The sequence below is a fragment of the Panthera leo genome, chromosome B2 (genome assembly GCF_018350215.1).
Source record: "Panthera leo isolate Ple1 chromosome B2, P.leo_Ple1_pat1.1, whole genome shotgun sequence".
Classification (NCBI taxonomy): Eukaryota; Metazoa; Chordata; class Mammalia; order Carnivora; family Felidae; genus Panthera; species Panthera leo.
In genome coordinates this window covers 34,929,740-34,946,479 of record NC_056683.1, presented here as the reverse complement: position 1 = coordinate 34,946,479, position 16,740 = coordinate 34,929,740, and the positions used below count along the sequence as shown (strand labels likewise).

At 40.3% G+C, this 16,740-nt stretch overlaps 1 protein-coding gene across 1 annotated transcript; it reads right to left on the bottom strand.

Moving 5' to 3' along the window:
* Nucleotides 1-9,777: 9,777 nt before the first annotated feature.
* SRSF3 (serine and arginine rich splicing factor 3) lies at nucleotides 9,778-16,719 on the bottom strand. Its single transcript, XM_042938581.1, has 6 exons — nucleotides 16,602-16,719; nucleotides 14,850-15,057; nucleotides 13,463-13,597; nucleotides 11,217-11,255; nucleotides 10,893-10,979; nucleotides 9,778-10,736 (listed from the first exon to the last, which is right to left on the bottom strand). Exons 2-6 carry the CDS (start codon nucleotides 15,053-15,055, stop codon nucleotides 10,709-10,711), a joined length of 495 nt encoding a protein of 164 aa, XP_042794515.1. The 5' UTR covers nucleotides 15,056-15,057; nucleotides 16,602-16,719; the 3' UTR covers nucleotides 9,778-10,708.
* Nucleotides 16,720-16,740: the final 21 nt, after the last annotated feature.

Below are 16,740 nucleotides of genomic sequence, written 5' to 3'. Positions count from 1 at the left end.
GCATATTAACATGCTGAAGTTAATCTGTGCTTTTAGGTTGTTTTGGGGTAGACTTCCCTGTCACTTCTGGAATTGCAACATGTTAAAAAATGTAATCATTTGCATTTACTTCTCTCTATGACCAAAATACGGGAAAAAATGGGTTCTAAGGTCAATCTAAGACTGCATTCATCAAAACATTACTTTTCTTGTCTTTATAAGCCAGTATTATCCAGCAGAATTTACACTTTTTATAGCAATATCATCTAAACTGTTTTATGCAATTTATATTTCTTATAGAAGATTTCTTTCCAAAAATACACTGGGCTAGTTTTCACCTTTGAAAATCACCATCCCCAATAACCTCTAATTCCTCCTCTGGCTCGGACTTTCCACTCATCTCCAATTCTAATCCCTGGACAAATTCATAGGGTCTTAAACTTAGTCCGCAGAGAAGCTTGAAACCTCTTGCCTTTGACACGAGGCTTTTTTCTTTATATAACTAGCTTTGTACCCAAATCCCATTCTTCAGCACTCAGCTCAAGTACAACCTCTTCTATACAAAACACTTAACATGGTCTTGGACCTAAGCCTCTGTTTCTTCATCTGCAAAACGTGATAGCAGAACCTCCCTCAAGTGGTGAGGTTTAAGTGAACTGGTGGAAGGTGTATCTAAAATACCAAACATCGACACATGAGTGCAAGGAGCGCTCACTATTCTATTGTCTTTATTACTGTCTCTCGTGTTATCGTCACAGTGGAAAAGACTTTGGAATCAATGAAGTCTCAGTTCTACCATGCAATAAATGTGTGACCTCAGGCAAAGAATTTGGCCCAGTATTCTCAATGGGGTAGTAATGCCTCCTAGTGGGTGGTTGGGGAATTGATGTGGTGTTTTTAGGACTGTCCCATTGGTCACGGAGCATAACCAGCTTTAGGGGAAGGGGACAGAGATACTAGATGTCTGGCACACAAAAGATTGCCCATGTCGTGGGACTGGGTCAATATGGGTCAGGTACATAGTATGAAAGGTGCCTGGATAAGGCCATTATTAAAGAGAATGAGTAAATGGAATAAAGACATTGTCTAGAAATAATTGAATTGCCCTGTGCATTCAGACTACTCAATTTTTCCTAATTCCTAATTCCAGTTATTCCTCTTCTTCTATCAAGGGATATGTGCTATTTAATACACAATATTTTGGTGCCAGGAACTGTTTTGAGCATGTATCATTTCACTTAAAAACCTCCTAAACCCAGGGGACAGGTACTCATCATTTACTCCCCTCCCCCTACTCCATGTGATAAGGAAGTTATTTTTGACATTACAGTGTTAAGGCCCAGCACATCCGTGAGAACACTGTGTGTACTTCATTTCTCCAATTCATCAGTGTGTTGTCTTGGCATGTTATCCTTACCCCCACCTCTTATCATATTCAAGTAAGTCTGAACGAATCTCTCATGACTTCCTGGCTCCAGTTTTTATTCTGGTGTCTACATGTGCCTTCACTTTCATTTTCCTGTAAGGCAAGTATGGAATGGTTTCAAGCAGGTTCAAGCATCTGACTTATGTCTTCTGGCAGTTACACCTGACTTTCGTAAAGAAATACATACCTTTAATAAAATGCTTTCCTTTTTTAATCTTAGTTAAGGCTTCATCTTGATTTTTTTTTATAATGAACATAGAAAATGGACTTCACTTTCAAATAGTCAAGGATCTTTTACAATTATTTTTTATTTTTTTTAATTTTTTACTGTACCTATCTAAGCTTCTTGAGTAATGGGAAATAATAACCCCAATATCATAGTTGGTAATGAGAAAAAGCACCACACGTGTGCTCAGCATACAATAATTTGAGTTCCCTTTCCGTCTGATTGTCTACCTTTTCTCTCCACACCTTGCTCAAGGGGGATATCCCCAACACCAACACTGTGAATGTGCTGAAAGAAGGCTCAAGCAAAGTGCCATTTTCTGGTGACAACAATCTCATCCAGCTGATAGGTGACACCAGAGCAGGTGCCTAAGGGACGCTGGATTTTCAGTCCAGCCCCACAGCCTCTCTACAGAAGCTGCTTCTCCCTGCAAGATTAAGAGGCAAGAACAGGGATGGGCACAGGGTATGGCCAGTGGGAAGGATCCCAGGCCAAGGGCATGGATAGGCTTTGTTCCATATACAAGGGAGGCCTGGGGTAAGGAAAAGACAAATAGACCAATAGGACGACTGTGGGATCAGTAGATCTTAATCCTTACTGCTCTTTAGAATCACCTGAGGAACTTTTAAAGTGTACAGACATCAAGTTCCCACCTCAGATAAAATGTATCAGGACTTCTGGGGACCAGGGTCCAGGTGTTAGTGATTTTTCAGAAGTTTTCCAGGTGATTCCAATATGTAGGCAAAGAGTGGAAAGTCACTGACCTACAGACTCATCAATGATACCATGTTAGGTCTGTTTTGTTATCCCCAACTTTACAAGAAAGAAATTAAGGAAAATAAGTGACTTGCCCCAGGCACACAGCCAAAAGATGGAAATCTGAATCCAGACTGGACTAATTTGAAAACCCATTTTTATTTATTTTTTCCAAGTCTATTTATTTTGAGAAAGAGAGAGAACATGCATGTGTTTGCAAGTGGGGGAATGGCAGAGAGAAAATCCCAAGCAGGAATCCATCCCGATGTATGAGGTATGGCTTGATCTCACAAACCCATGAGATCATGACCTGAGCGGAAATCAAAAGACACTCACCTGACTGAGCCACCCAGGCATCCCTGAAAACCCGTATTTTTTTCTTAGCTGATGCCAGAGATGAACCTTTTTTTTAAGGTTTATGTATTTTGAGAGGAATAGTGAATGGGGACGGGGCAGAGAGAGGGAGAGAGAATCTCAAGCAGGCTCTGCACTGCCAGTGCAGTTCAAACCCATGAAACTTGTGAGATCGTGACCTGAGCCAAAGCCAAGAGCTGGATGCTTAACCGAGCCACCCAGGTGCCCTGAAAATCCATTTTTTAAAGAGCCATCTAACACTCCTCTAACCCTTCATCCTATCTTTCCCACCCACCTCCCTATATCCCTAGGACTTCAGAAGCTCCTTTCTTGAAATCTGCCCAGATCCTTTTAACCACAGAGGTCTCTCTTAACCTTGGACCCCTGAAGTCCATCCCTTCAAACTGTACAGACTCAAAACTTGGTAAAGGACCAGGGTCAGTAGAAACACATTGTCCGTATGTACTGGGGAATGTGAAGAATGAACTGGGGGCACTCTTGCCTACCCAGCACCATAAAGGAGTCAGTTTCACTAAAAAGTCATTCCTTGGGTACTTACTGCATACAAGTGTGAGGCTATTACTAACTAAGCAGTGTATCATCACATGGTGAGTGACACATATATGTCACATTACTACATTCTCAAGATAGTAACAGGAAGCAGTTGTTTTCTATTTCTGTTCTTCGGATGAGAAAATGAAACCCTAGAGATTATGCAGCTGGTCCAAAGTCATGAGCTAGAAGCAAGGAAGCCAGAATTCCAATCCTGACTACTGGCTTCAAAGCCTGAAGGCCTTAACATTATGATGCTCCCTGAAACTAGCACTGGATTAGCTGTTGAGGCAGTCCTTGTCCCAGCTCTGCCAACGTATCCTTGTTGTCACCTTGGGCAAATTCAGCTTCTCACCTCTAGCCGTAACACTGGAACTATGGATTCTAAGACCCCTTCCAGTTAACCCATGCCTGGTCCTGCAACCTGGGCTACACCCTTCCAGCTCAATCACTACTGGACTGCAACCTTGGACAACTTGCCCAGCCGTCTCTGTACTTCAATCTCAATAAAGTGGGATGATCACATCTGCCTTATAACTAATCATCTCTCTTAATCATTTTCTTCCTGTCAACTGCCATCAAACCCAAAAAGTTGGCCCTGGTTTAGGAACCAGTCTTGGATGAGGCACATGGTAAGAACTTAACCTTTCCTTTCATCCGTTGAGAATTAATCATAATCATCTGAAGAATGGAGCATTCTTCCAGGTCAGTAGACTGCAGCTGCTAGTGGACAATGAAGTAGCTTTAATCAGGGTTCCTGGGTGGCTCAGTTAAGCATCCGACTCTTGATTTTGGCTCAGGTCATGATCTCAGGGTGATGAGATAGAACCCCATGGCAGGCTCCATGCTGGGTTAAGTCTCTCCCTCTCCCTGCTAAAATTAAAAAAAAATTTTAAATAGCTTTAATTAACAAGTCCACTGTCAAAATGTAAGCAATCATTGAGATGTGCCTGCTTTTTCCCCCAAGCAAATAAGAAATGTTGCACAATAGACTCCTAACTTGAACCACCTGGTTTTGAAGCCAGAGAAGGTGCTTTCTTGAATCTGCAATAGCTTTGTCCAGCCAAGGAATTCGCCTGCATTGTTTTCCCGAAGAGTCCACTTGAAGAGAAGAGAAGAGAAAAAAGAGGGAGGAAGGGAGGGAGGGAGGGAAAGAAAGAAAGGAAAGAAAGAAAGAAAGAAAGAAAGAAAGAAAGAAAGAAAGAAAGAAAGAAAAAGAAAGAAAGAAAAGAGAGAGAGAGAAAGAAAGGGGAGCACCTGGGTGGTTCAGTCAGTTAAGCAACCGACTTCGGCTCAGGTCATGATCTCACAGCTCATGTGTTCAAGCCCTGTGTTGGGCTCTGTGCTGACAGCTCAGAGCCTGGAGCCTGCTTCAGATTCTGCATCTCCCTCTCTCTGCCCCTCCCCCACTTGCAGTCTCAAAAATAAACATTAAAAATAAATTGTGCATTTTTCTCTATTAGGTTGATGGTTAACGGGGCACCTGGGTGGCTCAGTTAAGCGTGCAACTTCAGCTCAGATGATTTCATGGTTCATACGTTGCAGTCCTGCATCAGGCTCTGCACTGACAAGTGTGGAGCTGGCCTGGGATTCTTTTCCTCTTTGCCACTACTTGCACTTTCTCAAAAATAAGCTTTTAAAGTTAAAAGGCCCCAAAATTTACCGCTCCTTGCCTATGAGATGCCACATGCACCAGTGTTGCTCACATTCCAGAGTTAAAACTAGGGTGATGTCAAGACTAGACCAGAGTAGCCACAGCAACTACCCGTAGCTTCAAACCACTCACAAGGTGAATAACGAACTCAGACACATCAGTGTCAACCTATTCACGATGTACAGCTTTGTCTTCCACAGACAAGGACAACATGGACATTCAGTGGTCCTTTGCAAGAAATCTTAGCTGACTGCTTTTGGTACCTGCTCAGATGGCAGCATGTACTACATTTAGTATATACATCTCAAATATGCAGGCTTCAGGTGTGTAAAAAAGACAACCTGGACACATGGTTAGCATTTCTTGCTGTATTAATACTTGCTCATCATGGGGCACCTGTGTGACTCGGTTGAGTATCTGACTTTAGATTTTGGCTCGGGTCATTATCTCCTGGCTCATGAGGTCAAGCCCCACATCCAGCTCTGCGCTGATGCGAGATACGCTGTCCCTCTCAAAATAAGTACTTGGTTCATCCCATGTATCTAAATTTCTAGGGGGGGGGGGGGGGACACACACCTTTTACCAAGTTACCTCTAAAAAAAACCAGAGGTCACATACAATTTACACGTTTTGCCATGAATATGTTTGCAATTAAAAAGAGAGCCCCCAGAGGCACCTGGGTGGCTCAGTTAAGCATCCAACTCTTGAGGCTCGGGCCACGATCTCAGTTCGGGAGTTTGAGCCCCACTTCGGGCTCCATGCTAACAGTGCAGAGCCTGCTTGGGATTCTCTGCCCCTCCCCTGCGCTCTCAAGATTAAAGAGCGAGAAGCCCCAAATCCTGACAATCAACTGAATGACAAATTGCAGCTTATGAACGGGTTGAGAAAGCTAAGGTGTAGAACGGAATACAAGGGCTTTCGAGTCAAGGCTGGCCTGGGTTATAAATACACTACTTGTTTAGTAGGATGAGGAATGTGTGAGAACTTTCTTCCCTGTTATTCACCTCTCAAGTGGTTCAACATCACGTAAGAAAAAGGCCCCGCACGATGTTCAGCAGAGTGGTACTCAAAAAACTTTCTTTCCTGACCACTGCAAGAGTCCTTACCAAAGCATCCAGCACTCTAAAGCATGGGTTCCTAGCCCCTCCAAATGATAGGTGTGTTCATCCACTCCTTACTATCCACAAAGAACGCAGCTTCTGCTCCCAACCTCACTCCTGGGGAGTCAATTTCATGTCGGGTGGACAGTTATATACATTGCCAACTGAAGTCCGACCAGGACTGCCAGTTCAATTTCTTGTCCCCGTTGAATCGGACAGCTGGAACGTAGGAGCCAGCCATTAATGCAATCTGATACATCAATCAACTTCTCAGCGTCCAGCCAGGAAAATGAACAAGTTATCCCACACCCGTTTATTTGGTAGTACAACCAAAAGAAGTCAAAAATCCTGACTTGGAACTACTTCCAATTCATGGTTATAGAATCCTTTACCTCCAAACCCTAATGCAGTTTGCACACTCAATTGCTTACACCCTCAACTCCTACTTTATGATTAAGGTACTCATTTCTTCACCTGATTCCTTATGGCCTTTGCTTATCTATGAGCTCCACTTTTAGTCCCAACACCTTGCCATCTGATCCAATTCACTTGTTTTCCTCTGTTGCTAAGGGACTTTTCAAAGATCCCTCAACTAAAGATTTGCACCTCATGCCATGTCCAAAAACCTTTCTTGTAGGCCACATGAAGCCCTACAACCAATAGCTCTCAAGTCATCCTAAAATGGATGAAACACTAAGAAATTAGTGAAGCTTAGGTCTCACTCTTGAACTCAGGTCAAACAACTACTTGCTAGATACTGAGCTACTATGTGTATCCTTGAATCCCACTCCACAAAGTCCCTGGGTCTTGGACTACCATAGAAGAAAAGTAGGACACAAAAACAATTGAATGACAAATTTACATTCCAATTTATAACTGTTTGTAAAGCACTCTTGTTGAATCTTTTTGTTGCTGTTTAAAGTTTTTATCTATAAAGAAATTCTGGAGGCAGAGAGCCAGCTGGAATGGGCTATTAGCATTAAGCAACCTTCCCCCTTGGCTTTAATTTGCAGTTCGGATGGTTAAAAAAAAAAAAAAAAAAAAAAAAAAACCCACCCCTGGAAGGATAGTAACTTGCCCCATATGAAATCTCAGTGAGATACATACTGAAACAAAGGTGCCATTTACAGGTGAAGCAGAGTTAAGGGTACATGGCTGGCTCAGTGGGTAGAGGGCAGGACTTGACTTTGAGCCCCTTATCAGTAATAGAGATTAAAGAATAAAAATAAAAGCAGTAAAAATCGCCTATGTACTATTTTTCTGAAGAGCTCAACTGTGCTCTGCAAAGAATATTCTCCATAGAAGAACCTCTCCAAATTACTAGGAAGCAAGTAACGTTTCCAGAAAGTTTCACTTTCTCAAAACCCAAGTATATACCTGCACCAAAAGTTGTAGTAAAGGCACTAAATGACCCCATTTCTAAGACTTTAGTAGAACAATCCTTAATATACAATGTTATGTATGTCACATAGAATGGAAGAAAAAGTAAAGTAGTATTATACACATGTATTTCAGGTTGTTAGTTTGGGAAACTTTTTGGCTGTTACATGTTCTGAAGGATTAACAAGAACTGAGATACTGAAGGAGTCTAAAAACTGTATCATGAATTTCTGCAATCCCAATTTAAAAAAAAAAATCAAGCAGGTGATGTTAGGTTTATCAAAAGACAAATTTTCAATGATGTCTTCTCAGAACCTCCCAAGTGTGCTGTACAACTGAATTCTTTTGAGGTATCCAAGGAATATTTAATAGGATGAAGAAAATTTGTGAGGACACAGAAAACTGAATTCAACACTATCAGTTGTTTTGATAAAAATATACTCCAACCCAGTTTTTCTTCAGCTACTTTAATCAGAAGTCTTTTGTTCTCAAAAAAAAAAAAAAAAAAAAAAGAAAAAGAAAAACCAGAAGTCTAGTACAAAAATATACAACTGAAAGACATTACCACCAACTAGATCTGTCAACTAAATTGTGTTGAGAATTCTGAAAATAAAAAGTACTACACCAGTGGTCTTAATCAGGGACATTTATCACCTAACTCTTCCAAGTAACACAGTGCTTACTCTTAAAAAAGCAAATGAGCCTGGCAACAGGCTGTGTCTATTTTAAAAAACTTCTATGATCAACACCATTCCTGATAAAGAATTATAATAATATGAACCATATTAACTAATAAAAAAGCAGGACTTCTCATCCAGATATAGGTGAGTCCAACTAAAAGAGATGCCATCTAATGACCACACCTTTGTAAGGAAATATTAAAAGTATATAAACAGTAGATAAGAGGTATCTACAATCTGATAAAATTCAAATTTCTCTGGCTAATTTATCTTCACCTTTCTGCTTAAGACATGAAGGTCAGAAGTAGCCCACAATTAAGTGAGAACTACAGATAATCATTTTGAAAAAGCATAAAACTAACAATCCTTCTGTTTCCTTCAATTACCACCCAGGATTAACAGTGACCTCTAGGGAACACCTGCAGTCACTACACTAAGAGGTCAGTTTTTGTGACTGATCTCTTGCAGTATTACACTCCTCCATTCAGGACACAGTACGCAGTTGGCTAATGAAACTTAATTTTTGAAATTAGAGTAGCCAGAACTTTTAATGGCCACAGCTAAGTGTGCAATAAGGTTTTTAACAGTTTCTATCCTCCATTATTTTTTGTCACAAGCCATAAAATTGCTGGGGCTTCTGGTTAAAGTGACTGCAAATTTGGCCTAGAAGTCAGGATAACTCCCTGAGATCAACTTTATCTTAAGTTCTGTATAAGCCACATTATAACCATGACCTATCTCCTTTTTACAGAAATCCAATTTAGGACTTTGCAAGTTGTATATTGCCAAAAACATCCCTATCAATGTCCGAAGTAATTAGTGATGTACCATATTACTTCCATGACCTTTAGGATCTTGCCTTGTTCTGAACAAGTTTTAAAACGCTATGAGGAAATGCCAAAAGACAAAAGGCCCAAAGCCAGAGCTCCCAGTACATCAAGAGTCGTTAAGTATCTTCTATAAGAAGGCTCATCCCAAATCTGAATTCTACCTTGTGACACCAATCTTCCTTTGTTGGTATCTGCATGAAAGGTTAGTAAGGACCACTGGAAATTTATTTAGGCCCTCCCTACACCTTATAAAGTATCTTTACAGACTGAACTCAATGCAGTGACTTCTTTCAAATTAAAGAAAGTCAGTATAGCATATTCCAAAACTATCTTTAAGTAGCACATTTAAGGAAACTAAGCCACAAGGTAGTTGCATTATGATTTAATCTAATCGCACAAAAATTTGAAATTACAACTCCTCTGGGTTTCTAAGAGGAAGGTTATGCATGCCTCCATATTCAATTCTGCACCGTTACATTTGAACCATATAATGAAATTTACATCATAATGGATCAATTTAGAATTTCCATGCAACACCTCTAATTATATAAAATGGAAGCAATTTTTAAAGCTTTGTGGAAGGTCTCATGCTAATAATAAAGCCTTTTCTATGGGCCACTTTGGGTTATAATGTACCAGGTTGCTATACTTTAAGATGTTGGTCACGGAGTATCACGCTCTTTGAACTGGCTCCTACTCCTAAAAAATGGTTAAGTATGATCACTTAGGTGACACCAAGAATTCCCTTCAGCCTCAATTGTGTTTAAGATTTGTGTAACCAACAGATTTCCATGGGACAAGAAGAACTATGGTAATAGTGGGTTCGACTATTACACAATTATGCTAATATTTTATTAATTCAAAAGCACTTTACAAGAAAATATAAGTATGGCTTCCAATAGGAATGTTATACCTGGACTTGATACCAAGCTCACAGATTTTAGTTTTGCAAGGAAAAACAGGCTTTCAGGTTAAACAACAATTTGTAACCAAAACTTTAATCCCAAGGATTCTCACAAACATATTACAAATGACAGCATGAAAAAAAATCTTGCACAGTAACTCAAAGTTCAGCTCTACAATGTACCCTTAAACTGGCAGGACACTGGTATTTTGAATAGTTTCAAATTTCCAAAGAGAGAATGTTACATAGAGCTGTGTGTTCATACACAGCAATCCTGTTAAAATGAACTTATGACCTAAAGCAAAAGTAAACTTTCTTGAAACTTCCAATTCTACACCAACTGGACCACCTCTGCCCAGTACGAAGACAACTAGGATTCATTTTATTTTAAACCTCTAACCTAGTTTAATAGTGCAGCTTAATTTTTAGCTGCTGACTTGGGTTCACAGCAGCTTTTAAAGACTGTTCAATTACAGCTGCATGCACACTATCTCAGCTATGGAAAAACTGTTCAATTTTTGCCAGTTTTGTCTTCATAATATGAAATGTCAAGCTTTAACTGGGCAGGAGCTAATAGGTTTATTATCAGTCTATGTAAGACTAAACTTCAAAGCAAATTCAATTTTGCTTAAGGGAACATTGTAAAGTAACAACTCTTAATATTACATGCCTCATATGATCCATTCAAATCATAGAGAATTACATCTTTATGTGTCACTGTTCCAAGAGACAAACAAATGTGAACAGCTAAAACATCTTAAAAATGCACCAAGCTTATGAAGTCTCAAACAAAACTTGAATTTTCTGTACATACTCCTGTCAAATGAAGTTATTTCCTGTACACCACTCCTCTTGCAAACTGGTCTTCTATTTCCTTTCATTTGACCTAGATCGGCTAAAAGACAGAAAACCAAAAGTTACATACATAACTCAGTGACATAACCAGGGAATAAAGTTTTTATGGGAAAAATAAAAATCAAAACAGCCTAAGAAGATCACCTTCTCTTTTTAACAAGTTATTTATAAATGATCAAGTCATCAAAAATCTTACCTACGAGACCTAGAAAAGGATCGGGACGGCTTGTGATTTCTCTCCCGAGACAGTGATCTCTCTCTCCTCCTATCTCTAGAAAGGGACCTAAAACCAGAGGAAAAAGAAAAATAGGGTCATTCAGAATTATGCACAACAAATATCCTAAGTCGTCTTCAAAAACTAAAAGCTGGTTCACTCGTGCAACTTATTAACACTGGCTCTATATGCTACTTTTTCATTACTAAAGCCAGTCTTTTACCATTAACCACATCATTTGGAACATAGCTCAGGAACAGCAGAAACATGACTTTCTGAAAGTGGCCAAAAAAGGTAGTTATTTACCTGCTCCGGCTGCGGGAGAAGCTTCTCCGTCTTGGAGATCTAAAAGCAGAAACAGGAAAATTAGGCTAATTGTCAATTAGTATTTATGGCGTGAGGCATTTCCCAACTTTTCAATTTCACTGTTGGGCCCAGTGAATGTGCCGAAGAACTGGCACCCATCGTCCAAAAACAAAACAAAACCGAAAAAACAAAACCAAAAACAAAACCAAAACCAAAAAAAAAAACCAAAACAGAAAAAAAAACAGAAAAGAAAAAAAGGCACAGAAGGATTAAGGAACCAAAAGCTCAAGTGAAAAGCAGGTATTCCAACCATGGATTCACTTTAACAAAGAATGCTTCACAGCAGATCTGTCCAATGCAAAACTTCATGTCAAACTAACTTCACTACCCAAACACCACACCAAAATATAGTCCCACAAGTAGTTCCAAAAACAGTACCATAAACCAGTATTTGGAACCCATGCAAACCTGTAAGTCCATGACAAGACTTAGGTACCAGGTGGATAGTGTAATTTTGTGAAAACGCGCTAGGTGTAAATACTGATGCCATTAAGTGCTACATTAGAACTGCATTTGTGATCGTCACATTAAAGAGTGTGTTTAGGCTTATAAAAATTACCTTAGCTTGGCCCACTTTACCCCCAAAATTTAAAATTTGAAAACTGTTAGTAAAACCATTTAAAGGTGATAGGATTCAACAAATTTTTGCTAGAAAAGAAAGCTAAATCTGTTAGGAGTTATTAAAATTTTTAGTTTGGCATCTCACACATGCAAATAAGTTTCACCTGAAGGTCTAGTTACATTATGAGTTCCCTATCACCCTTAAAAGTTTTATTCAAGCAATATATATGTACGTTACCATTCAATTATGCACAGCCAGCCTTTGATCCAGAAAAAAGAATTACTTTAAGCCGCTTACTCCTTATTTTAACCAGCAGTAAACTGTATAAGCAGGAAAAACTTACTAGTTTTGGGTTTCAACAAGCTAGAAATGGTGAGGTGAGGCTGCCGGACTGACGGCCAGGAAGAATTTGCTGAAAAGGTTTTGCCAGATGTTGCGTTGGATTTAGTTGGTTGGCGAAGGGGGTGTTGTGGATTTTTCCTGCTTTTTTGTTAGCCGAAGGCTGCTGCTGTAGTTGTTGTGAAGACATTTGGTAAATAAACAGCTGAGCTGATTGGCCAGGAATGTGTGGGCGGTCGAGGTGGCTGCTGCCGATTTGGTTAAGGTTGGAGAGAAGGCTGAGAGAAAACAGCATGCTCGGGAACCAAAGGGCGGTGCAACCTGACGACTGGCCATGCCTGGGTCATGTGAAACGACACCAGCCAAGCTGAATGGGGCGCGCTGGTCACATGACGCTGAAAGGGCTAGTTGACTGGCTAATGCAGACTCAGAGGGTGGTGAGAAGAGACATGATGGTGACTCTGTAACGGGGTTCATTTTTATTAATAGATGGACCAAAAAGCACAAAAAAAAAATGAAAAACAAGCCATCAGTACAACCATCTATTTAGCTAACAAATACTCTTTATTATGATGGGCAACAGTGTGTTGTTTTGTTTTTCAAAATAGCAAAAGGGGCAAGATTTTGAACTCCTATCTCCTAGAAGGACTTCACTCACCTGTAAGAGGTAAATTAAGTCCTATAGAAACTATTTTGGAGGAGATGTGGAGTTAGCATCCAGACAATACTGCCTGGTCCAAGAATGATGCCATTTTCAATTATAAAAAAACTGAAATCTCTCCTATTTGGTTTTGAAGAACAGATGACTGGGATTACTTTTTTAGCCCCCTTTATCGGTCAGTGACTTAAGTTAGTTTCAGAATGATTTCTACTTTACCAGTTTTAACATTACAACAGCTGCCTGTTTGATAAATACTACAATCGTGCTAATAGAAAACACATTTTTGTGAAGAGCTAGAGTTGAATGTAATGTTTGTCATTATGGAGTCAAGAAATGGAAAAAGGCCTAAATTGAAGTATAAGGGAAGACTTGGAAAGATGCAACTAGAAGATGAACTAGAAGATAGATCCAAGATAGAAGTTACTGACTACCAACATGAACAGTGACCTAGAGACAAAAGCCAACACTCAGCACAACTCACATACCCCAAACTACACCCAGCAAATGTTTCATAAAAACCTCCGATTCTTCAAAGTTTAAAACCCACCAACAAACTTTGAGAGAAATACCTGCTCCTATTAGCTACTCCGTTACACCAATACCTCTAAACACGCTCTCAAGTACCTGCGACGAGGTGGAGGACTCCTTCTCCGATAATCATCTCGAGGGCGACGACCCCAAGAAGGAGGTGGGCCACGATTTCTACTTCTCTTTTCACCATTCGAGAGTTCCACTCTTACTCGGCAGCCACATAGTGTTCTAAGGAAAGAAACATTACTAAATTTAAAAGAGCAAAGCCGTGTATACTAAAGCAAAAAGAAAGCACTCCTACTTAGCCTTTTCTGTAAACTACACACCCGAAACATCTGTACAATCCTTAATAGCAAAACAAGTTTTTCTAATAAAGAAAACCAACTTCCTTATGCTTTAATGCCTTGTTAGAGCCAGTCTAAATCATTGGGCTCAATGTTAATTTGTTAAGTTACAAGTGTGAAAACCTTGGATTCTTCCTCAAAGAACCAGTTCATCTGTACATCCTGCTGGGACTTCAAGCTCCCAGAACTTGTTTACTGATCTTGATGTTACTAGATTGTTGGTCTTTCTCTTCCCCAGATAACCCCAATTCTCCATGCCAACAGCAGTGAACAAAAGCATTTTGGCCATTTTACATCACCATCTCCCCTCAATCATCACACAATAGCTGACCCGTTAGGAAACTGAAGCTGAGGAAAGTCGGAAAAAAGTTATCCTACACCTCTTGTTTCACATCTGTTCAGAGAAACCACCTTTATTGGGCCAGCGATTAAGAGGTGGGAACCTGGAAAAATGTGTTTCTACCATCTCCTTGGATAAATGACCTTCTCTACAGCTTTACAGCCAACCCTCAGATCCCCTAACTTTTGGATCTTAAAGATTAACCATTTCCCCTGGTTTCCTGAAATCCAATGGTTTTCCAACAAGCAGGAAGGAGAGAAGGGCAGCACCTGGTCATTCTTAAAACTCAGGTGTTACTTACCAGCCATTAATGGGACACTAAACACACAAAACACAGCTACATATTCCACACTTCGTAAGTATTTCAAACACATAAAAGATAATGGTACAATAAAGCCCATGCAACCATTATCCAACTATGAGAATTATCGGATTGTGGCCATTCTTACTTGAAAAGATCTGATTTCACAATTGTTTCAGAAACAATTCAAAGGTGACACCACAAGTGACAACTTTGTGGAAGGTTTAGATTAAAATGCTTCAACCACATTTTGGATGCAAACATCCACCAAGAATCGACCATTAAACATTTTCTTCAATGGCCACTTGAGTAAAAAGTTACTTCCTATTGATCTTCAGTAAAACTTTTTCTTTGCAGAAGAGGCGTATGTTAAGTCTCCAGTAACATTAACTTCAGACAGCCAAGAAGCTATCTAAAAGTCACATAACCTAGGAATTTTAAACATTAAAAAACACAAGCAACATTATTTGTCATCAGCATTAGTCATTAAATTACCTCCCATCTAGCTCTCGAACAGCATCAGCTGCATCTCGGGGATCTTCAAATTCAACAAAAGCAAAGCCGGGAGGGTTTCTAGCAACCCACACACTTCGGAGTGGTCCATAATAGCCAAAAGCTCGTTCCAATTCAGTCTTGTTACCATTGTTTCCAAGATTACCTACATAAACTTTACAGTCCAGTGGACAGGAATCACGATGCATTTCTGTAATTAAAAAAAAATTACCCGAAATGTTAATCATTTACCCAATAAACCTACACAGTGAAAAAAGATCCTTAGAAAAGAATGCTGAAACACTAAAAACCAAACAATTACTACCCTTGAAGCACCCATTTCTCTCTAATCTGTACCTCTACCAGGAAGCCAGCACAAAATGCATTAAGAAGAAAAATGCCTCCTGGAAAAATTGGTGGGGGAGTGGAAAGCACTGAAGAAGCATTTACAATCTGGGCAGTTAGTAACTTTACCAATTATTATAACTAATATCAAAGATAAAGCACTTAAGGTAGAGTAACTTGTGCAGAACCGAATCCTAGAGACGTAATAACCAAACCTAATAACCGAAGGGATACTACTGTGTCTTCGTGTAATTAAAACCTTAACCAGTTTCATTCCTAAAGTGTTAGGAATCCAGACACAAGCGCACATATTCCAATTCTATGTATATAAAATATCCAACAGGTAAACGCAGAGACAGATTCATGGTTAACAGAGGCTGGGTGAGAGGGCAGAGGGAATGAGACCAGCTGCTTAATGGGAATAGGTCTCCTTAGGAGGTAACAAAAATGTTTTGGAACTAGACAGATATGACAGTTGCACAGCACTGAGAATGTACTAAATACTACTTAACCGCACACTTTAAAACGAAGCTTATGTTAATTTCAGGGGGGATTTGTTAGTGCAAAAATTTACTGCACTTTGGGGGCTTATATTTGCTAGAACTTCAGTACAAGTCACTTCCAAAACGAATCTAACCAACTTGTAGGACAGATTCAATTGCAAAGAGTAATGAACCCAATAACTCAGCTTAAGGGCTTCTCATAAACACCACGTTCTGCTCACTCTGGGCTTATCCAATTAAAAAAACTAGTCCAGACACATCCTATTTGCATGACCCCACCCTGTACCCAGGAGTCTTGAGACCAAACCATTGCTGGAGATTTTTTTTTAACTTCGCTGTGAGCAGTTTCAGGAGTTAAGTATCAAAGGTAAGCTGCTGCAAGTACAGTGTGGCTCAAGGAAGACCGATCAGTTTAAAAAAAAAAAAAAAAGTGGTAACACTGTAAAAAGTCAAATTAAGATGAAAATACAGGTGACTACACAAACCACGTAACATGGATTGAAAGGTCCAGCCTTGATTAGTGACTGTGGAAAAAAAATCCTGAGCTTCCGAAGAAAACGTGGGGGTGGGGGGAAAAAAGGCGCCATAAATTGAAAGGCCGCGGCCCGGAGTACAATTCGGTTAGCGGCCCCCTATCCCGCCTCAACTTTCGGGTTATCCCACTTCTCAGTTCACCACCACCACCTCTCCCCCACTCCCCCGGATAGGGGAAGATTATAAACACCTCCACTTCGAGACCGAGGTACATTCTCTGATGGGCCAGGAGCCCCCGCCACCGCCCCATGCTGAACGTCACAAAATGGCGGCGGCGTCTCTTTGTCTCAACCTGGCGCCATTGGGCCTGGCCCCACCGCGGTCCTGTTAAGTGCCATTTCCCACTGCACTCCTTTAATCGCTGGTCTCTTACCGAAATCTTGGGTTACAAAGCAGACGCTCAAAACCACACACCCTCGGATGGGTCTTCCCGCTTCCCGCTCCCCTCCGGCCCGGCTCCCGCAGATGCTCTCGCTGACCTGGCGTCCACGAAATGGCGGACCACCGCCTTC